This window comes from Pipra filicauda, unplaced genomic scaffold (genome assembly GCF_003945595.2).
Source record: "Pipra filicauda isolate LSUMZ 115617 unplaced genomic scaffold, ASM394559v2 scaffold487_size526621_pilon, whole genome shotgun sequence".
NCBI classification, from domain to species: domain Eukaryota; kingdom Metazoa; phylum Chordata; class Aves; order Passeriformes; family Pipridae; genus Pipra; species Pipra filicauda.
In genome coordinates this window covers 360,219-384,030 of record NW_024104628.1, presented here as the reverse complement: position 1 = coordinate 384,030, position 23,812 = coordinate 360,219, and the positions used below count along the sequence as shown (strand labels likewise).

The 23,812-nt window shown below is 40.1% G+C and overlaps 1 protein-coding gene across 5 annotated transcripts in view; it reads left to right on the top strand.

Moving 5' to 3' along the window:
• The window catches only part of POU2F1 (POU class 2 homeobox 1), a 127,689-nt gene that overhangs the window by 74,761 nt on the left and 29,116 nt on the right, over positions 1-23,812 (top strand). For 4 of the 5 annotated variants that reach the window (XR_005565498.1, XM_039386486.1, XM_027722190.2 and 1 more), the window contains exons 7-12: positions 4,549-4,675; positions 13,714-13,808; positions 15,908-16,081; positions 19,783-19,924; positions 22,045-22,190; positions 22,698-22,877. Coding sequence is in view for 4 of the 5 variants with exons in the window: in XM_039386486.1 (XP_039242420.1) it covers positions 4,549-4,675; positions 13,714-13,808; positions 15,908-16,081; positions 19,783-19,924; positions 22,045-22,190; positions 22,698-22,877 (864 nt within the window). In the remaining variant the exon portion in view is untranslated. The remainder of the gene's footprint in view (positions 1-4,548; positions 4,676-13,713; positions 13,809-15,907; positions 16,082-19,782; positions 19,925-22,044; positions 22,191-22,697; positions 22,878-23,812) is intronic. The other variant, XM_039386485.1, reaches the window with a different exon arrangement.

Sequence of the window (23,812 nt, the reverse complement as noted above, 5' to 3'; positions counted from 1 at the left end):
TTTAAGACTGTCTGGTGCTTTCTGTTCAGGCTGTTTTCTCTTGCATTCAACTGGGGTGAAGTGTCTTAAAAAGTGAACATGAGGTCTGATTAAGGACAAGAATGGAAATGTCACAATTACTGTGAAGTCCATTGGTGAAATGTGCAGTTCCTTTATTGTGCTAGTCCACTAGCTGAATAACAGCCTGGCTGTGCTATCAGGTTTTGATTAGCTGAAGTGGCAAATTTCTGTGGGGTTGGTCTAGAAGTTCTGACCTCTCTGGCAGTCCTTAGAGAGGCCAGAGTGATGCCATCCCACATTTAAGTGAGAGATCCCACAGATCTCTCACACTGAACCTCTTGTTGGACTGTGACAAGTCATGTGACCAAATATTAACAAATCTTTTAGCAAAGGATCTCACTTCACTGGCATGATGTGGAGATGACTGAAGGATGTAGCATTCAAGGAAACTTATAGTTCTCAAGATCATCTCTTAATTTTGTTAAGTCATTGTAGCCAATAATACAGACAGATTTCAAGAAAAGAATGGGAAATGTCCTTGTCAAGGGAGTTGGTGGTCAGCTTCTACCTTCTTGCCATGCATCTGTCACAGAGTTCCCACGTGATGTTGTGCAAGTCTTTTAACCCAAGTGTAAGTAATCCACAGGTGTGTGCCTCTTGTCTTCCAGGTGTGCAGCTTAAGATAGTTTGGTCTGCTTTACTGGAGTGTGGCACACTAAAATTTCATATTAACAAAACCCATACCTTGAACTTTCTGGCTTTACGTTTGTCAAATGTGCCGCCAAAGCAGTGGATACCTTTGAATGGGCAGATACCTTTGAATGCAATGTGTGAGATGTTGCTAATCCCTCTCTTCCACAGCAGTGGAAATGTGTGAAGCATTTACAGTTATTAATTTTGTACTGGAGAAAATCTCCAGAGAAATGTCTGAGAGGAGTTGAAAAGATCAGGCGTGTGCCGTCAAACAGGAGCTTCTGAAGTGAGCGTGTGCTCTGTGAGAAATAGCATGTGATCATGTTGTTGCCACATGGGGAACAAATTAAAGTTGGACTTGTTTTCTGGCGTTTCTAATTACCGAAACGTTTGACTTCACAATCGATTCTTTTAGGACAGGTTATTTTGATACCTAAATGAGCTTGGTTGAATCTTGTTGGCTGCTTCCCATGATGAAAGTGCAGGGCATAGTTTGTGCAGGGTTTGGATATAATTTGAGATACTTATGGAAAATGTCTACCTTCTAGGTTCATAGGTAGGTAACACCATGCTTTTTGATCCAACTTGGCAATGATTTGTAAGCAGTGCTCAGCTTTGTTTGCATTGCTATTGTAAACATATAGCTGATTACACAAATAGCTGAATGTTTGTTTTAATTGATGATTTTTTGAATAATTGATTAACTGGCAGGTCTCTGCTGCAGGGGGATCACCATATTTATTTTAATTAACTAATTGCACAAGCATGACTTCTTTGACGTGCTCTGCAGTTCACGTAAGGTATCTTCTGCAGCAGCCTGGGGAGATGCTTGTGCTGCTGCTGGGCTGCTGCTAAAGTGACACTGAACAGTTGTACCAAGCTTTGGAGTTCTTTTTAAACTTTACTTCTTTTCACTTTCTATGATCAGTGTTTTTATGATGTAAACCTCAAAATTACAGAGGTGCTGAGGGTGTAATTAGAGAAAATGACATTGAATGTAGAACTTTAGATGATTTATTTCGTTTTTTTAACAAAAATCTTCATGGCAAGTTGTAGCACTTGACAGATCATTCTGCTGAGGTAGGAGTTGGATTGTTTTGATCTTTCTAAATTGTCAAGCAGCACCAGAAGACATGCATGTTTCCCTGAAAGTCTTTCCATCTCTTTCTGTGTGCTTATGCTTGCACAGGGGTTTTAACACTGAGGGGAAAAAAGATCGGTATAGGAAAATAGTGTCAAGTTTGTTCATGTGGTTGCTATTGGGAGATTTACTGTAGTGGTATAATTAACTAAATAATAAAACTTTCCCAAGGTAGAAATAAAGTTGGATTTCAAATGAATTTGAGGGGCTGGTAGGGCTATTTAAGTGTGATTAGCCTTGGAGGTATCATTTTCATTTTGCGTTACAGAATTATATTTTTGTATTTAAACAAGACTTAGCCAACACACCAGTTACCAGGGCAGATGCACAGAATAAGATTGCTTATACCAGTTATCCCTGAGGCCTCAATTTAAAAACAGTTTTCTCATATTAAAGTGTAAGAGCCTGATGATAAGAGCTGTCATGTCTTAGCTGGGTAGGCGGTGTTATGAATACAATAGTCTTAAACAAAAAGCTCTCCTCCTTTGATCTTACAGATACACTGCCACTGTTTCTTTGTATTCTTTCTTCTACATAACTCCGTCTCCTGTGGTGGTGCTTCAAATCATCTGAGATCTACTTGGTCATCTTGCTTTTGGTGGGAGAGGTCCTCCACCTGTCTGTTTTTCTGTTGATACTTCTTCCTTCCACAGTTTCTTCCCAACTCCTCCTTTTGTGTTTGTACTTTTATCTACCTCTGTTTTCACCCTGCAGCCTCTCTTTATTTCCTTTTCTTCCACCCAGTGTTCACACCCTTAGTCAGCTTGCCCTACTCTTTTCATTTCTGCTTTTAACTCTGCATCCAGTCCTGGCATCTGATTTGGTGTGAGCCCCTCTGTGCTGGAGGGTCGGCACAACCTGCAGAGGTAACCAGTCAAGCACTGAAAATCGATGAATAAATGAGTGGAGGCCCATGTTGTGTTGGGCTCAGGAAGTAGCAGTTTTTGTTAGCGGTGCTGACCATTGTGATGTTATGACACGAAGGCAGAAGAAATATGGAGTTCCAGGGAAAAACTGGAGCAGTTATTTCTCTCTTTTTAAGAGGGAAATTGGCCTCAGTTTCATAGGAATAGTTGTATTACTAATGAAATTTTCTGAAAGCAAACAATACCGTTGACTTTGAAAACACTTTGTTGCGCTCGTGGGCACTTCTTAAAATTTTACCATTCTCTTATAAGATGGAAGTTTCCTTTTCTTAAGAGCATTGCTTGGCCAATCCATCTGGTGTCTGTCTGCCATATTATTACACTGCACGCTCTTGACTTAACACAACTAAGTTGCCCAAGTGATTGATGGCCAGTGTCTGTGTAATGCAGGTTAAGTAGTCGTTTTCCTATAATGCATGTCTATGGTCTCATAAATCAATGGACTCTCTTTTTTTTTTTCCTCCCTAGTCTTCCTTTCCACCCACTGACACTCCCTACCCTTCATCCCCAAAAGGAGATTTCTGCAACTTTGAAGCTATAGTTTAACAGATTTAAAATAAAGTGACACTTTAGTCTTCTTGTTTGGTCGGTTGGTTTGGCTTGTTCAGTGGGAGTTTGGTTTGGTTTTTTTCAGTGGGAGGTTGCAAGTATGGAAAATATTTGCTTGGTGAGTATTTTGAAACAGCTTCTTCTCAGAAAGATGGAAAAATTCTACGTGTATAGATAGTTTTCATGGATTACCACTATTATGTTGGCCGACTTCACAATGTGCTTCAGTTCTCAATTTCAGTTACTCTTGTTATTGTCCTGTTTGGAGAAGATGAAAAGAGAAAGGCTATTGGGGGGAGCAATATTTTTGAACAGTTCTTTATGTTTTCATTCTCCAGCTAAATGTCAGGTTGAAGCATTTTTCTTGAAAATCCAGTTTCTCAGAGATTAGCATTTTATGTTGAGACCAGTCATTTAATTACAGAAAATTAACAGTTCTGAATGGTTTAAATACATAAAAGTAGGGTTCTACAATAAAGCAGTGATTTGGATTATTCCTTTTAACCTTTAATTATAGTCATATCTATTAGGCTTATTGTAATTTGTTTCAGAACTAATCAAATATATTTATTTATTTATTGAGTTAGCTACTTTCTGAAATTTGACCTGAACAATCAGCCTGCAAATAAGGAATCTGTAATATTTTGCTTTCTTGTTGTTGATTCAAATGGTAATTGCAGATTGTTGTTATAAACAAAAATAGCTCCCAGCTAATATGCTCGATTTGTAGCAGAGTTCCATCCTCAAAAAAATAAATTTGAGAAGTCTGAGTGCTGATAAAACTGAAGTATTTGAAAACTCCTGCATTTGGTGGGGATGGGAGGGAGATTGATTTGTTTGTTTATTTGGTTTTGTTTTGCTTTGTTTTTAAAGCAGAACAGTGCTAGAAATACTTTGCTGGGTTATTTACTAAATAACTTTTGTTTGGTTTTATGAACGACAGTGCAATTCAAATTGCCCTTCTAAAGGATATTCAGTAGCAGGACTGCTGCTGTGTTTGACATCCACTTTTATCTCTAAATGTTGGAGTGTAACTGGCTGATAGAAAATCGAGTTACATTGGGAGTCATGGCTGACCTAAATGTCTAACACACAGCTCTTTCTTTTCTTTTTTTTTTCTTTTTTTTTTTCTTTTTTTTTTTTCCCTCGTTTTTTTTTTTTCTTTTTTCTCTCTTTTTTTCTTTTTTTTTCTTTTCTTCTCTCTCCTTTTTTTTTTTTCTCTTCTCCTGTTTCCTTAAGGATTTGCAGCACTTGCAGCAGCTTCAGCAGCAGAATCTCAACCTGCAACAGTTTGTGTTGGTGCATCCAACAACCAACTTGCAGCCAGCACAGTTCATCATCTCACAAACACCGCAGGGGCAGCAGGGTAAGTGCTTCATGCCAGAAAAGCAAATCATGCAGTGCTTTTTTAGAGGATAAGGTGAAACTGAGGTGGTTCATACACCTTCACTAACTGTTGATAATCCCTAGGAGAAAAACAGCATTGCAATTAGGGAATTCTAACAGGTTGTCCCTTTGTTGGTGTTAGACCTCAGCCTTGTCAAAATTTGTGTAGCTCACTTCTCAGGGGGGACCAATCCAGGGAGAGTGTCATGGGAACATTTGTTAACAACAAGGCTTCTTGGAAAACAATGCAGCATCTGAATTTTTGGGTTAGGTTCTCAAAAAACAAGACTACTGGGAAGAGAAGTTGGAGAAGACAACTCTTCAGAACTCAAAGGCAGAATCCTATGAGGTGGAGGCCTGGAGGGTGCCTTGGCTGTCTGGATTAGGTCAATGCTCAAAGGGCTACAAAATAAGAGATACAAAAAAAGTGATGCGCGGTGCAGCTCCTCACCACCCACTGCCCAATGTCCAGCCAGTTCCCAGCCAGCTTTCCCCTCTTTAGCTTATAAACTGAGCACGAGACCACAGGGTGTGGAATATCCCTCGGGCAGTTTGGGTCAGCAGTCCTGGTTCTGTCTTCTCCCAGATTCTTGTGGCTCACGGCCTCTTTGCTGGTGGGGTGGTATGAGAGGCTGAAAAGTCCTTGAGTCCGTGATGCTCAGCAGCAACTAAAACATCAGCATGTCATCAACATCGTTCTCATCCTAAATCCAAACCACAGCACTATACCAGTGACAGAAAATTAACTCTATCCCGGTCAAAACCAGGAGAGACAGGAAAAAGATTACAGAATCAAAAGTTCTTGTGGGAGAGTAGAAAAGTACTTAAGCCTAAAGCAGGTACAGTGAATTTTGTCATAAACTGAAATAATAATTACGCCTTGGGAAAAGAGCTAGAATGCTTGATTTGTGTAACAGCTCTCATAGTAATAATATTTTGACAATGTACTGGGTATGACTTACGTGCCAAAGACAAACCAGGGCAGTGGGAGGTGGCAGTGTGCCAGACCAGTTAAGATGTTGTACAGCAGCTTTGCTGTAAGAACTAACGTGTTCCCAAGCTGCAATGCATCACGGTACTGATTGCAGCCCCATTTGTTGCTGCCCATGGAAAACTGTGTTTAGCCATGGCCTCTTATGCTGATATACTCCAGTAGTCTTTTTTTTTTCCTCCTCTCTGTTCTACATGAACTCTACTCAGTTGTTCAGGTCTGGTAATCCAAAGATTCTTGCTCAGAAGGCAAATCCTGTTATGCTTGAAGAGTCCTCCAGAGCCTGGCTGTCCTGTAAAGCAGCTCTTTGCACCTCATTTTCTTCTGTTCCTTTCAATTTTTTCATGCATCATTCCTTCTTACATACTCTGACTTGGATAGAACCTGGCTTTCCATTATGCTGAAGCGCTCTTGCTGTCTGAATGCTCTCACATTTGAATAAAGGGTTAGTCAAAATTAACTTCCTTTTAATAGGACTTGATTTAGGAGAGATTTTATACCGGTACTGGTAGAAAATGGCTAAAAGGCTGTTCATGGAAGCATTTAGGGATATTCTGTTTTCTTAAAATGAAGCAGAACTTATAGACTTAACATATTGTTCTAGAAGAAATCAAACTACCAAAATGTAGTTCAAGGATTCTTTAAAACAGCGTTTTTTTAAAAAATAAATTCTTTTAATGAAACAGCAGGCACAAAAGCATTGTATTGAGAAACTCATTGGTATTAAGGTCTGCCTATATTTTTAGCAAAAATCTGCTGATTTTCTAAAATACCTCTGAAGATGCCTCAGAAAAAGGGAAAACTAAGAGAAGCAAATTTGTATTCATTTCCCAAAATGAGTTGTTTGCATTATAGAAAGGAAGGGAGGCTTTTCTGTTTGTTTAAAATCTCCTGAAGTAGAATTAACTGCTAGAGGAGGTTTTCATAGTACCTTTTTTCAGGGGCCATCTGTAAAATTAATTCTTCACTGCAATATAAGACTTGCATATTGCTGTCATCCAGTGACTCAGTGTGTGTAGAAACGTTGTGTTTTACTGGTAATGTGCAGCCTGGACAACTGAATAGCTCAAAAACGTGGGGAGATTTATGTGCTGGATTCTGACCATAGGTCATTAGTGCGTGACAACCTTCCAAACTGAAATGCTTGAATGGATCTCATTTTCTTCATGAGCACTCAATGATAAAGCAACATGTGTGCCATAATACCCCTCATATCACTTTTTGATATGGCTTTTTTGCAGTATTTCACAGTTATTATTCGAAGATCTCAAACTGTACATTACTATTTATGAGAAAGATTGAGAAAGTGTGTGGTTTTACTTTGTTGTTTGCTGTTGCAGCTGACTTTTCCAGGTTGTTCTTGTCCTATTGCTCCATTAGTCAACTTCATAAAATAATAAATATTCTGAGGAAACTAGCATAGAGTTTTCTTTAAAACCAAAGGCATTCAGATTTCTTTTGATGCCTCATTGGTACTGCATGGAGCTTTATAAATATGTATGCATTTAATAACTAACATGAAAATTCAGATTTTTATGTATAGATTATATATTCTGGAAGAAATTTATTGCTTTACAGACTATGCTACTTGTTTTGTGTGTGCCATGTAGTCATATAAATGTTTTTAAAGTGAGAAGAGTTTTGAGGGAAATAACTAAAGAACAATATCACTAAACAAGATTTTAGAAGACACGTAGACATTTGGTGAAGAAAAATTTGTTACTTGAAGAGGTGATGGGGTGCAGAGAAATAAAAATCATCAGCAATCATATGTAGATTCTTGAAGGGGTTGAACTTCATGACCCTACATCGAACTTCTGAAAAATTTTAGAAAAATTTAGAAAAGTTTAGAAACTTTAGAAAAATTTTAGAAAATTCAACGCCTCAAATATTAATCAATTCTCCTGTCTTTCTTTAACACACACATTACAGCACCCAGCAACAGATACGAAATTTTCTCCATAAATCCACTGCCATGTGTCCGACATAGTCACCTTCCTTTTCCAGATGATTTCTGGCTATTTAGTGGCTTATATGAAACGAATTTACAAGTTCTCATTTTCCATGGCTGGTAATTGGTAACATCGTAACTGAAGGAATGGTTTCAAGCCTCAGCAGTTATGCAGAAGATTGAATGGAAATAGAAATTTGGAGCAATTTCTTATTCAGAGCTACCGTTGTCCAAATTATTGGTGAAGTCACAGGCAGTGACTGTAATGTCTTTATACCTCTTGTATCTGTTCTTGTATCTAATAGATCTGTCTCTAGAACAATCAATTCAACATCCCTTACTACAATTACAGCTGCTTCTTAGAAATATTACCCTCATCAGGTGACTGTTCACCTTTCTACTCGGGAGATGTTGCCAATAAAAATCATATCAGTAAAAATCTGAATGGAGAGGGAATTGGTGCTGCATTTAATATAAATTAATCTTGGAAACAGAAGTTGTTAAGATCTAAGAAAATACTGTATCATTGTCAAGGAGATTTAGAAACAGTACTTATGAAGAAAATATCCAGAAAGGCAAATGTGGAAGACAAGCTACTAATTCCCTTTAAACACTGAAACTGCCCTTACCTATTCTAAAGTTATTGCCGTTTATTATTAAAAGCCTTGTTTATGATTTCATTTTTTTGTTGTGAGGTTACTTGGGATAATGATAGCAGGCCAAATTCAGTCCTTGTTCTCTTTTTTCCCTACGTGTCCTACACACTTTGAGGCTTCACTTATGTGAAAGCTGTTGTAATGGCTTTGTCTTGCAAGCCTGACTTCCAGGATGTGTCTGTGAGAAGAACAGCAGCTTTGGCAGAGACAAAGCAGTCAAGTTCTTAGATGAAAAAATTCACTCTTTAGGGAGATCATTTAGGAATGAATTATGTATTATGCTTCTGGGCCAACTTTCTAAAAAGTATTCTGAAAAAGTCTGCACTTGAATGTTTGTTTTATCTTTTGTTTAATTTTAGATAATAAGAACTGAACCCCAGATCAGTCCTTGGGGACTGTTGGCTGGCAGGAAGAGTTTTTTGGCTTGGACCATTTTTCATGCTACTCATAGACATTACAGGAAAAATCCTGCATGATGGTAGATGCATTTACTTTAACTATTAAAAAAAAATAAAATACCTCTAAACTGTCATACTTTTGCATAGATCTTTACCTCATTCTTTCAGAGTGTCACACTGGTAATTTGTATGCCATATTTAATGCAGTAATACCACTGGGCTCTTAAAACCCAGGGCAGAGGGTTAGAAATATGACCTCTGTAAAGTATGCAAGTACACTATCAGCTTTTACAGATTCAAACAAATCATGTGGGCTGGAAGGGACCTCCAAAGGTCATGAAGTGTTGCTCAAAGCAGGTCCAATTACAGCAGAGTGCTCAGCACCTCAGACAGTTGAATTGAACATGTCCAAGGGTGGAGTTTCTGCAGCATTTTCAAGTACCTGTCCCAACAGCTGACTGCTCTCATGGTAAAAAAAGAACCCCAAATAACATTTCCTGCATCAACCTTCATGAGGTTCCATTTGTCCAGCCAGTCTAGACCCTGCCTTCTGGCCTGTTGACCGCTTTCCCCATATTTGGTATTGTCCACAAACTTGCTGAGAATACATTTTGTCCCATCAGCCTTACTGGTAATAAAGATGTTACCGAATCACAGCACCAGTTATGTTGGAAAAGTCCTCTAGGATCATTGAGTCCGACCTGTGACTGAACACCACCTTGTCAACTAGATTATGGCACCAAATGCCACATCCAGTCTCTTCCTCACCTCCAGGGACAGTGACTCCACCATCTCCCTGGGCAGCCCGTTCCAATGTCTAATCACCCTTCCTGTGAAGAAATTCTTCCTAATGTCCAACCTAAACCTCCCCTGATGCAGCTTAAGACCCTCTTGTCCTATTGCTTCTTACCTGGGAGAAGAGACCGACCCCTACCTGGCTACAGCCTCCTGTCAGGGAGTTGTAGAGAGTGAGGAGGTTTCCCCTGAGCCTTCTCTTCTCCAGGCTGAACAGCCCCACCTCCCTCAGCCTCTCCTCACAGGACTTGTGCTCCAGTCCCTTCCCCAGCCTCGTTGTCCTTCTCTGGACCTGCTCCGGCACCTCAGTGTCCTTTCTGAATTGAAGGGCGCAGAGCTGGATCAGCACTTGAGGTGTGGCCTCACCAGCGATGAGTACAGGGGCAGAATCACTTCCCTGGTCCTGCTGCCACACTGTTCCTGATCCAGGACAGGATCCATTGGCCTTCTTGCCCACCTGGGCACACTGCTGGCTCATGTTCAGCTTCCTGTCAATCCCAGCTCCCAGGTCCCTTCCTGCCTGGCTGCTCTCCAGCCATTCTGTCCCCAGCCTGTAGTGCTGCAGGGGGTTGTTGTGGCCAAAGTGCAGGACCCAGCACTTGGCCTTGTTCAGCCCTATACTGTTGGATTCAGCCCATCTATCCAGTCTGTCCAGGTCCCTCTGCAGAGCCCTCCTGCCTTCCAGCAGATCGACATCCCCCTCACCCCAACTTGATGTCATCTGCAAATTTGCTAATGGTGGACTCAGTGCCCTCATCCAGATCATCAGTAAAGACATTAAATAGGACTGGGCCCAGCACTGATCCCTGGGGGACACCACTAGTGACCGGATCCCAACTGGATGCAGCCCCGTTCCCCACCACTCTCTGGGCCCGGCCATCGGCCGGTTCCTAACCCAGCACAGGGTGCCCCTGTCCAAACCGTGGGCTGCCAGCTTTTCCAAGAGAATGCTGTGGGAGATGGTGTCAAAGGCTTTGCTGAAGTCCAGATCCAGGACTAACTCCACAGCCACTTACTGATAACCTGGGTTTTCCTGTTCCTTTCATCATTCATCCCTGCTACTGAAGGAACTGACCAGAACCCCACCTGTGCTCCTGTCCCCTCAGCCAACTGATATCCCTTACATAAGCCCCAGGGAGGCAGCAGACTTCCCTGTGGGGTGGTTCCAGTTGGCACACAGTTCCCCTCAGAAGGGAGTCACCTACTACCACTACCCTTCTTTTCTTAATACCTGAGGTTGTGATCTGGCTGATAGACAGAGCACAACTGGGAGACCCTCCAGATGGATTTTTTTTTTTTTTCTAATGTCATCTGCCTGACCCTCTAAATCCAGGGCCTTGTACCTATTCTGTAAAGGCTCCTGGGAGGGCGATGGGTGGTTGGGAGGGGATTCTTTTACTCTCTGAGCAGAGACCCTTTTCCATTCCCCCCATCTACTACACCTCCTCTTTCTGCCTGAAAGCAAGAGGAGCGAGCCTTCTCTAACTCCTTCTGAGCTTCTCTCAGGGTTGGAAGGGTGTAACTCCATCCATTTCCATTTCACTCTCCCCAATACTCCTTAGCCTTTCCACTTCTTCCGTAAGCTCTGCCACTAAACAGAGCAGATCATTCCAATATGAGTCCCTAAGGAAACAGCGTTGTTTGAAACAGCAGTTTCAAACAACATCTCAGCAGGTGCCTAAAAGGTGGCACTGGACTTACAGTGGATGTAAAAGGCTGTGCCCTGTAAGTTAGCTCACCAAAGTTATCTCAGACCACAGTGGGGACCAGTGGTTTCTTCTTAGAGAAGAAATGAAGGCAAAGCTTAGACCAGTTCAGGTCACGTCTGAAAGGAGTGAAACTGCAGCTGCCCACCCAAGAAAGCCAACAAGTACCCAAAGTGTGGGCGTGGCAACTGCCTGAAAAGGCTGTAATCAGGAGAAGAGACACATACTTTGCCAAAACAGTTCAGCTGCTTTCCCCATCCCCTGATTGTTGCTTTAGTCAGGTTGAACTAACTTGTTCTGTCTCCGGTTTCTGCCTGAGACACCTTGTATCAGTATGTCTTAAGTAGGGTGAAATGATGTTAAAACAAAGTAGATTGAACATGTTCAGATTGTTTTATACTGTCATTTTGTGGTGATTACTTCAGAATGTGTGAGTGAGAATAAAATTAGGAAGAGCGTAGTTATTCTGTGCTCTTTAGCAAAAGTGTTATTGCCAGAAAAACATCCTCTGGGATTTCTTCAAAGACAAAAAATCACAAAAGGACAGCCCTAATTACTCTGATTGCAGTCGTAGGACAGGTCAGTAACTTGTAACTGATGGACTAGAGCTCAGGTGTGGTCCCTGTCAGCTGCCTGGGTTTTGTCTCGTTGTTGGTCAGACCCTGCAGTGTGGGTGTGATGGGTTTGCCTCTTTGTTTCAAGCTGTCAGTTAAAATTCACTGTCTCTGAATGAAGGTCAAAACCTCTTCACTTAGAGGTGACTGTTCACTAATTGGTATTTTAGATTCGGGCAGCTAAAATAATCTTTTAGGTGAACAAATAATTGCGTTGTACAAAGCACCGTGTAACTGTAGTAGGTAGCTGTCTTGGAAGTTCCTTAAGCAACTCTGTTCCCTCGCTGTGGCATTTCAAAAACACAGCTGGAACATGTTGATTATGTGGTGCAAAGCAAATTTACATAGTTGTCTGTGCTGTGCTATTATGTTGCATAACCAGCTGGCTGTATTCACTAGGTCTTGAGCATTTTGATAGCAACACATTCTGTTTAAATTACATTTTCAACTCTTTGTTAAACAAAAAACAAGTATCACTGTCAGAAGACAATGCTTCTGTAGTTGTGTATCCCTTACTGAGGATTCATTTTCTCCTTCCTATCCATGGTAGTCCCTCTTTTCATGTCTTCTATGCCCTTAACCTTGCATAAAACATCAAGTTTCTCACTATTTATCAAGTCCTAAATTCCCGTGTCCCCTACCTATTTTCTGCTAAGAGGTAGATCAGGCAGATGATGATGTTGAATTTAAGTGGCACTTAGTTGGTGTTCTGTCCTCTGAGTGGCGCAGCATCAGTCTGTTCTCCCCTGGTTTTGGGAAGTTGTTATATTGAAGGTGCCTATGAAGTGTAAGTTTAATTAGTCAGGTCCTTAAATTATGATAATGGAAATTGATAGTCATAGCCAGGAGTTACGTAAAAAATAACAGTTAGTATTTTTCACAATAGAATTGAGGGACTTGACTAACTGTAGATATATTTTTGTCAAGATTCTATCCCTTAAAAATATATACATTTTTGTATTAAAAATGAAAAAAATCATACGGATTTTAGTTAAAATATATAGATGCAAGCATGTATCTTAATTTCCTCAGAAATTTAATAGACTATGCAAATAGTGGACTGCTAGAGAATTTATTTTTAGATTGACAGCATATTGTGTATATTGATTCGACCAGTTGCAACTGTTCTTTAATGTTGTCACTTTTCAGTAGTAGCAGGGTTTTCATATATTCAGTGTAGTGTTTATGTTCTGTTTGTTCAAATCGAGCTGTGTTCAGTGTCTGTTCAAATCAAGCTGTGTTCAGTGTCTTACCTGGACTTAAATTCCAATTACTTTTCCCAAAAATGCTTACTTTATTGGACCCAGGAGAGAGTTATCTAGGCTTGTTGTGTCTTCTGGTGTGGTCTGCTTAAGTTTGCCAGAGGAAGTTTCCTTCTTGTTAGGCAGCTGGCATAGGGTCATACACAGAGGAAGGAGGTTGATCAAGAAGCCAAATTTGTGGCTTTGATTAGTATTCAGTTGTTGAATTTGATCTGATTAGTGCTCAGTATTTTTATATGGCCCTGTAATTCTTTGTCAGCTGTTGGTTATCAGAAGAGGCGTATCCAAAATCTGCATGCTGAAAGGGGCAACAAATAATTCCTGCACATGGAACTGGGATAACCTAGAGCATTACAAACTCTTCCTGCAGAGGAGACCAGTCCAGACTTCTCTCTCTTACCCTTCTGTCACCACAGAAGGGTAAGAAAATGCAAGAGTTCAGGAAAATGCAAGGGTTCAGGAAAATGCAAGGGGATTTTGGCTGCCAAGTCCAAAGTCTGAAGATACCCGTGCAGGGATGAAATGAAAGCTTGCATCTCGAATTTTTGTCTAACTTTTCATCATTCAGCAAGAGCCTTGTTTCACCTCGTTTCGTGTTTTAATCTTTTCAAATGACGAACCAAACCCACACTTTTCTCTCGCCAGGTCTCCTGCAAGCGCAGAATCTCTTAACGCAACTACCTCAGCAAAGCCAAGCCAACCTCCTGCAGTCTCAGCCAAGCATCACCCTTGCCTCGCAGGTCAGGCTTATTTCTACAGTTCATGAGTTGCTTTGAGGGGATTTAAACTATGCCAAGTGAATGGACCCTTTGTATTAGTTACCTGAATAGATGTTGTAGCTATAACAGTAAATTTGTCTTTCTAAATAGTTCAGTTTTATGGTTCCCACCCCAATGTGCCTGTGTGTTCAGGCTTTAGTGTTCTAAATTTTTATTTTTAGCTGGAAATTTTCAGGATTGATAGCTTGAGTTAATGGCACTAGAGCATTGTTTGACTTCCTGTAAGATTTTCTTGGATAATTTACAAATTTATGAAATTCAGAGCAGCAGGGTGTGGGCTACCTAAAAAGCTCAAAAAGAGGATTACTGATAAGTACTTTTCTGAAGATTGCAGTGATGATCTACCTTTATTATAATGTAGTTATTGTGATATCATTGCTAAGTCATTGCCAGTCTTACCAGTTACCATCTGTGGAAGTGAAGAGATTGTTAGAAATAAAATATTAAAATATTCTGATATCTATTAAAATATTAGAGCTCTACGGTTAAGCTTTCAGACTGTAAGAAAAGCAATTTAAGGTTGCACATGTCTATAAATTTAGTTGTGCTTCCCTCTGGGTTTTACTGTGCAGTTTAGTTTCATGACTGCATGCTGTTTCTCAAATACCATGTTATATCATATGGTATCTTCCTGCCAACTTGGTTACATATAAGAATTTTCTAGTCTGCAATAATGTACCTGAGTCTTAGAAAACTACATTTTCTATTATACCACCTGTAGTAGTTTTCATGTACCATATGGAGAATGGAATTTGTCTCACCTCTGTTGTTCATACCTCAGGTAGCAGCATGATCCCTCACTAAAAATTACAGTTGGGTTTTAAAAAAATGTTAAAATACTAATAAAAAATAAATTACGTAATGTGGGTGAAATCAGTAAAGACATATTGCAGTAATTACCCACTATGATTAGTGTAAATTAAAGAAATATTAAAAACCTTTAAGTGGGACACATGTACCTGCAATCCTAGAAAGATCATATATGATTACGTTATTTCTCAAGTAATGGAATTATAGATCTTGACCTCCCTCTACCATCTGCTGTGCACTGCAAAACACTGCAGTAACCCAGGAGAAAAACAACATAACGGGCAACATAAAGACTCAGCTCTGTGTAGGCCATTTCTTGGAGAAGAGCCTTTTCTGTACCTTTGCATGATACCGTAGTGCTGCACAGACCTGAGACTGTTCTTATTTGGCCTGAAGGAGTCTGTAGTTTCAGAGCTGGGCATAGGACATAAAAAAAGCATGAAATCACCTTTACTGAGGAGCCTCAGCTAAACTGAATAGACTTCAACCAGAGCAAATGATTTGTCTCTGCATCTCAGTTCATCAAGGTAGAGTTATGCATTCAAAACACGTTTCCAGTGTTCCTGTTGCACATAAAGCCTGAACTGTGCAATACCAGATATTTTGTTCACCTGTTACTATTTTCCACGGTGCTCATTTCTTTTCAGATACTTACTGTTGTTGCATAGCAAAATGCTCTGGTATGCCCATGTTCAGGAATAGTGAATCTCTTGTGGACTTCCTGGAAAAGTCACAAGAGATGGAATTAGAAGAAACTTGGCATGTTTGCTGCACCTGTGTGTGCTCACTCTTCCAGGATTAAACAGGAGACTTGAATCTTTTGGGCTGATGACAATCTGCCACCTCACACAAGCAGTAAATTCAATTTTAAAATGATTAAAAAGGGATGAATGCCAAGCTGTCTATAAATGTTAGAAATATATCAAGTAAGAGTGTTCAGCCTTTCTTTGAACAGCTTCTACAGCAAATGAAAGTTGTAGGTTATCATTGAACATCTCTTCTTTAATTGGTTATGACAGAGCCTTTAAAAGGCTGTCATACTAATAGAGTTTTCTGGATTGTGATTGCTCGTTCTGGAGAGGAATGTAAATAAACTGGAGGAACTTTCAGATCGCAGGAAATGTCCAATTCATCGATCTTTCTCACCAGAGAAAGACCTTTTTTTTTTTTTTTTTTTTTTTAAATTTAATTTTGGTCGATTATTTTTTTTTTTAAGTCTCATTTTCATCTCCTCCTTGCTGTCCTAATAGCCAGCAACCCCAACACGCACAATAGCAGCGACCCCCATTCAGCCACTTCCACAGAGCCAGTCAACACCAAAGCGAATCGACACTCCCAGCTTGGAGGAGCCCAGTGACCTTGAGGAGCTTGAGCAGTTTGCCAAGACTTTCAAACAAAGACGGATCAAACTTGGATTCACTCAGGTGAGACTGCGTACCTTAGTGCCTGCCAGTGTGGAACCCGAGGTCTCATCTTTCAAGTCTGGAGGGAGACTGCAATTCCATCTTTTCCTAGGAGAACTTGCTTAAATAGGGTTATGCTCTGGCCTTTATGTAGGGGATTTCTAAGAAATAACAGAAAAAGCCATACATCCGTCTTACTTCCCTGTTGGTTTTAAAGCATAGCCATTTTCCCAGCAGGGGAAAACGTGCATTTACCAGCTCCAGATGTCATTGCATGTGCACTATTCATTCTATAGGATGTGACATGAATGGGACAAAGCACTTTAAAGCTGCCTTCAGAAGTACAAAGTTCCAAAAATCATACAGCACAATTAACTGCTCTGTGTGTTTAAAAAGTGTATCACATCTGTGCAGTTGCTTTGGATATCAAAGGGTTTTTATCTCTCAAGTGTATTTTCCTATTAAACATCAATGATTTCTGTATTTAATGCTTCTGCTAAGGTTCCTAAACAAAACCTGAAAGGACTGTCACCTTTGAAGTTTTCTCCTTACAGAGGTGAACTGGAGTTGTGGTTTGTTTTCGTTTGTTTAAAAGCTCAGAAATACCCATAGAGCAGAAGAAAAGTAATCTTGAACCTAGTGAAAATGGTTGAATGGAGAGCACAATTAAAACTACAAAGTACATTTATATGTTCTGTTATTCTGTTGAAGGGAAAAGCTGCTTGAATCCAGGAGTCCTTTCTTATTAATATCAAAATGAGCTTTTTCCCCCTGCAAAATTAAAATATCTGTCCAGGTAAACAGTTAATTTTGGCAGGGTTCTGTGGTTAAGCATAAGCATGTTTTTGCTTAGAAGAAAGAGTATGCAAAAATCAAAGCATTTAAAAGTCTGAGCTCAGAGCAGTCAGTCCAACATACGTGATTTGTTCTCCCCCCAGAATATATCTGCTCTAGCTGAAAGTATGTGCTGAAGTCAGATTTATTTTTCTGGCAAAGTCTTAAATGTTTGAAAAATCAAAGTTCATAATGAAAGTTCCTGGCAGCATCTTAATTATAACTCAAGAACAGAATGTTCTTAGTCAAATGAAGTGCATTTTGCTGGCGTGTGTGCCTCCTTCCCTCCGTTCTTTCCACTAGAGGGAGGCACAGAAATACAAGTGATGGACACACACAAAAGCCCGAATAGAGCAGAACAGAATAGAGTAAAATACAATAGCTTTCCCATAGCCTGACTGAGGAGGTTCATGTAGATCTCTCGTTATTATGTTTAATCTGCCCTCCTGTGAGATGATTATAAAGGCTCAACTGGACTTTTTAAGTTGTATCTTAACCCTTCTTTATTGACCTTGTTGTGAGGAAAAACGAACACAACTGCTCAGGCTTACGTTTCAGTATTTGCTTTTGAGATTAAAAAAGGGGAATCTTGAGAATGTGCTAAAATTGCATTTGGTCATTCCTATCCTACTCTGAGTTGGTATGTGTGTAATTAGGCTGTTCTAATAACTTCTACCTAATTGCATAATTGGATGATAATTAGAGACCCTGATTACTTTGGTTTCCTATAGTTGGATAAATAGACTGCCTTTCAGAGGATAAAAGAAATTTATTTCCAGTGGCAGTGCAAGCTTTTTCAGATTCATGCCACCCCTGCATCTCAAAAATAATTGTAAGATTTAGTTTGCATTGCAAACTAATCACTTACTACATTCTGCCGTGAACAATATAACCCGTTTTGAATTTCAGCAGTTCTGTCTCTTCTCCCACCCTGAAAAGTGGGTGATGGATTTAAATCCTTCTGTTTGTTTCCCTCAAAAATATCTCCATGTTTGACATACAGAGACACAATGAACATACTGCATCTTAGCATGATTGCAGGCCTGTGACTAATTGCTTGGTCTAATTCAAGCTACGTGAGTGTACTTTTTAGACAATGTTATTTTTATTCTGTAAAAGATATTACCTCTGCTAGTCCATCTGAGCTTCTTAACAGACCAGTACACACAACAATGATGTATCTTATAATCAGTTGCAGATCATTACCAGAGCTTCATTCAACATGCAGAGTAGATCAGATGTGTGTACAGTGCCTTTATACTCTGTTCAGTCCATCCTTTCAGTGGTCCTTCCCAATATATAAAATTCTCATCCCTATATGGAAATTCCTTTGCCTACAGCTGAAATGCTGCCACCTTTTGGCATTGACAAAGAAATGGCTAACTATTCATTTTAAATCAGATGGCAAATGTTAGTAAGAACAACATAAATACCAGAATTAAATTTAGTTGGGAGACTGGAGCAAATTTCATAACTCTTTCCTGCCAAGACATAAATCAACTTATCTCTAAAATGGTTTACATAGCCAGGTTTTCTTCTTCATAAACCCAGCAGAGCATCCACGTTACTCTTCTTGGAATGATTTATGAGTTTTAAAATGCACAGAATCCTGGCATATAAGTAGAGGTATAAATGTGAATTCCCACGTGTTTCCTCTGATTGAAGGGCACACAAACCAATTGTTCTGGTCCTCTTCTAGGAAGGAAATTGTTTTCTTTGCACAACCTGCACAATTTACGAAGCTTATCGAAGGTTGTTTTCTTCCTCACTTGTGTGTGGCCACTCTGCATGCTGTTAGTGTACTCACACCAAACTGTGGGTGTGGATCTGACCTAAAAGAAAGGCAAGCTTTATGCACAACCCAACTAACCTATTTGCAATTAAACTCCACTAACGAAATGCTCAAGCTTTTCAATCTCTTCTTCTAGACTTCCCGTACTTTTTTTTGTGTGCTAAAAAATAAAAATCTAAGTAAAACTACTTTAGATCAAACAGTGTACTTGAAGTATAAATACAGTTTTTTTTGAAGGGCAGGACCTTCCAACTTTAAAACAAAGCAAGAAAATGCTATGGTGTTTTTAATGGCCACAGTCAAGAACAGATTGATTTTTTCTTTTAAACAAAACTTTCAAAGTATATACTACGTAGCTAGCTAGATAGATAGATATTAAGATAAGCAGAATGTCTCATAAAACTGAGTTTTGAAAAGCAATAACAGATATGAAGAGGTGAGCATCTGTCTGTAAATCTCCTGGATAGCTTTTTGGCAGATGGGTAATGATAGTCAAGACTACAGTTAATCATTATTTGAAATGGTTCAACTTCTTATCTGCTTTGAAATATGTATCTGTTGGGGAGAAGTTTGACTTGAACCTCAGAAGATACTAAAAGTTCAGATAAGAATATTTCTGCATCTGTTTAACTGTGATATGTGTTTGCAGACATCTTTTCAAAAGTGTTTTCTAGCAATTTGACAATATGAATTCACTGCATTTCTGATTAATTGAACTTTTTTTCTTCTGTGTGAAATATGCAGAAACTTAAATCTACTCCTAAAGAGAGCTTGGCCATTTTTTTTTTATTATTTTAAAGAACTAAGAAAAAAATCACAAGTTAATATTCAGTGGAATGTGCTGCTCAGTGATAATGCTAAGAAGACAAAGCATCAGGGATTTCCTGGAAAGAGTTACATGGTTAAAGTGACTGAGGTTTGACATTTCTCTATGATTATTGCTTTAGCATGAATCTTGGTAGCACTGAGAAAGCTTCTGTGCAACTGAAATCCCACACAGCAGTGGAGTCACTAAGAGAACACAAGAATGTGACAGGATTCCTTGCTTTGGAAGTGCCTATGTCAGTGAATCCCTTTTTTCTCTTTCTTTGTCCAGGGTGATGTTGGGCTCGCTATGGGCAAACTCTATGGAAATGACTTCAGCCAAACTACCATCTCTCGCTTTGAAGCCTTGAACCTCAGCTTTAAGAACATGTGCAAGTTAAAGCCACTTCTGGAAAAGTGGCTCAATGATGCAGGTGAATGAGTCTGTGTATTTCTTCACCAGCCTACCAAAGTCAGTAGGATTTGGAAAAACTGCTTCGTTGGTGCCCTTATGGTTTTATGAAGCTGCCAGTCTTTGTAACTGTCCATGGGACAAATAAGGGTGTAGAAATAAGGGTCTGTGCTTTTCTTTCCATGTGCCTGTATGCATCCAAAATAGTTCCAGTATGAACTTCCAGAAATGTGTTCTGCAGACAGATGAGTCATTGCATGGGATGAGGTACAATATGTGTCATGGTTTTCCTCCTTCATGTATGTTAATGCATATAACTTCTAATCCTCTTCCAGCTTTCTTTTTCAGATGTGTATTAGAGAGAGGTTTGCATGATTTGTTGTTTCAGTAGGCAGAGCTTATCGCATCCATCTCCTTCCACACCCCTATGTGCATTCTTTTCATCTCTCTCCAAGGGTCCATATAAATACTCTCTCCCAACAGAAAGAGTTTTTTGGTGGGTTAGGTTTTGCTTTTTCCTTCCTGTAATATTTTTTTTTCCTGGGATATAAGTTATTCATTATGCCAGTGTTGGTAGTGTTCTTTTTTTTTTTTAATCTCCCACCAGCAAAAGGAGCTTGTACAGAGGTGCTAGGTGTCAGGATAGAAAGTGTTCAGGAGTTCTGTCAGCCAGATTTTTCTTCCAAGTATGCAACTGTACATGGTATAAAACTGATGGGTATGTTAAACAGATGGCAGGGATGGTATGTGCCTTCCTATTTTTACCGAAATGGAGAGAGCTTTGTGCTGGTGCCTGCAGTATTCTCTGAAATTTTGAAAGTAATTGCATGCAGTGTTGAAAATTTGTCCTGCCTTGAGAAAAGGAAGTGTCATTCTGTTGTGCTGTCAGGGGTTATCTTTAGGTATCTAGCTCTGTGATAGAAAACATAAAAATCTCCACACTGAGTGCTCTAGCCCACAGGCCAGTGATCCCCAAACCTTCCAGCAATCCTGGATGAGTCCAGTGCTGCAGGGAGTGTCGTCGTTTGCTTTTCCTGCCAGCCTGAAGAAATACTTGGATCTGTAAAGTTAAGGACTCTAAACGGTGTTGGGGTCCTTCACAGCTTGGAAGTGGGGAACCATTGTCTCTGGTTCTGACTCAGTTTCATGAAAATCTTTGGAAAAGAAGGTTCAGATGACTTCAAAGGCTATTCATTTTACCTTTAGGTAAAAGCAGGGAGGAAAAGCGTACTGATGGTTCCTTCCATTACACTACATGGGAGTGTTGTAGGATTTATTGTCACAGAACTCAGCTTGTTCTGACAGGTTTCAGTCTGAGGAAGGGTTTCAGCACATTTACGGTGCCATTACTGGGAAAAAAAAAATCTAGAAAATACTTGCCCATTTGAGTCTACCAAAATGATGTTAGGCATTGTGAACTTTGCCATCTGCTTACCACCCACAAACCCCAGGGCAGTGAGGGAACTCCAGGCATAAATTCCCTGTTTAAATTCCCTGCAGGAACTTGCCGGTTGGTTGTATTGCACTTCCTGCTACAGAGTAGGGTTAAGTGTTCTCTCTTTGTTGCTCTGTGAATCCAGGAAGACAGGATTAGGGGTTAGCAGCTAGAGCCCTGGTGAAGCTAAGGAGAGGGAGCTGCTTGCTGTGTAGACTGTTTGGTAGCACTGAATGTCTGCTAAGATGTCCAGAGAGAAGAGTCTGAACACTGTGAAGCTGACTGCGAACTTCTCTTCCTCTAGTGGGTAAAAGAAAGTTCAGGCTGTTTAGATTTTTTCATAATTGCCTGTAACTTTCAGCTCTGGCTCGTGGATATCAGTTACTGCTTTTTTTTTCTTTAAACTGGGACTTGCAGTGAGTGTGGAGTGGAGTGAGAGATAGGAGGCAAACTTTGTATGGGGGATAACGTGGTAGCATACGGAGCAGAGAGCACCCTCTGGGCTTACTTGTAGCTTTTTAGTTTCAAGTATATGTTGTAATTTGTAGATACAATGATTAATGCATGTGATCTCCATAAATCTCTCTGTATTTGGAGTAGATACAGAGTGGGTCTTAACATACCTTGCACAGATGAAGAACACTTGCATTAGACTGCACTGCATTCAGAGAAAACCTCCTGATCTGTGTTACTTTCTTCTTTTTCAGAAAACCTCTCATCTGATTCAACTCTCTCCAGCCCAAGTGCCCTGAATTCTCCAGGGCAAGGGATCGAAGGCTTGAACCGTAGGAGGAAGAAACGCACCAGCATAGAGACCAACATACGTGTGGCCTTAGAGAAGAGTTTCCTGGAGGTCAGTGATCCTGTTGCTGTGCTCAGCCTTTGAAGAAAGGAAGAAACTTTGGTTAGCAATTAGAGCTGTTAGACTGAGCCCATTACTGTGCTATTTAGGACAGTGTTAGCACTAAACAAGGTGAATACAAAAGCTGTGCCAAGAAGCCCACATCAATGTCTGCTTCACTTTAAAAAACAAACACTCACAAACCCCTTCAAAAAAACCCATTGGTTCTTGCAGGTTGCTGACTTTGTGATTTTGTATTCCAGTATACTGAACAGTAAATCTAAACATTACCCTTTCTGAGGATGGATAAATGGGACAACAGTCTATACATATATAATGTGAGGTTTTCAGCTGGAGGGCAGAAGCACCTATTATGGTTTGTCTCTGCTGATCTACCACTGATCAGGTTCTGGACCTGAGTCACCCCATCCAGATTTCTGCCTACTGAAGAAGAGGCTACAATGTAAAAACCTCCAAAGGTGATTTCACAGCTTTTCAAGCACTGTTTCCTTTCCTCAGAACCAAAAGCCTACCTCGGATGAGATCGCCATGATAGCTGACCAGCTAAACATGGAGAAGGAGGTGATCCGCGTTTGGTTCTGTAACCGGCGCCAGAAGGAGAAAAGGATCAACCCACCCAGCAGTGGTGGAACCAGCAGCTCGCCCATCAAAGCAATTTTCCCTTGCCCAACCTCACTGGTAAGAATTAAGAACCGTGTTGGCAAAGTTCACTCAAAGAGGTAGTTCTGCTTTGCTCACTGTGGAAGTTACACGTGCTGTACCTTCTTTGTACAGCAGATTTGTTCTCACATATTTAGATTTTACTGGCATTTTAAGATACTGTCTAAGAATACTTAGAAATCAGGCACTAGTCAGGCCTTCAGTGTGGGTGTTTTATTTAGTCAGCTCATAAACAAGTATTCTGACTGACAAATTTGCACTTGGGTTTATTGCTTTGAACTTATTTCAGGTAGTGCCTCCAGTTTATATCTGGACCTTCCCTCTAACCCAAATTTTTTTTTGCAAAATAATAGTAATAAAAAAACGTTTAACAGCTCTACCCCTCCCCTCTTGTTTTGGCTGCTCTGATAAGTGAATGAGCAGCAGTAGAACGTACCGTGCACTGGAACAGATTGCCCAGAGGGGTTGTGGAGTCTCCCTTGCTGGAGATATTCCAGAACTGTCTGGATGCAATTCTGTGCCATGTGCTCTAGAATGACACTGCTTGAGCAGGGAGGTTGTACCAGATGACCCACTGTGGTTCCTTCCAGCGTGAGCCATTCTGTGATACTGCATCGTTTGGAGACTTACATGATGCAAATCCATTGATACCATTGTTGTCACTTTTAGTCAGAAATTATTTATATTAAAAAAGGCATGGAACAAAGAAACAGTTTAGCTAATACTCATGTTATTAATTTCCCACACTTGTATTTGCCTCAGGTAAACACAAACTTCATGAAAATAAGAGTAACAAAACACATGCATCAAGGTTCCTTCAGCATCTTTGCTACCAATGCCCATGGAGGTCTGTTTTCATAAATAGAAACAGTAGCTATTAGATTTCATAGTAGCTATGCTAATAGGAATGTGGTGGAATTTATGTAGCCTGTAGCTGTCCTTTTGTAGTATTT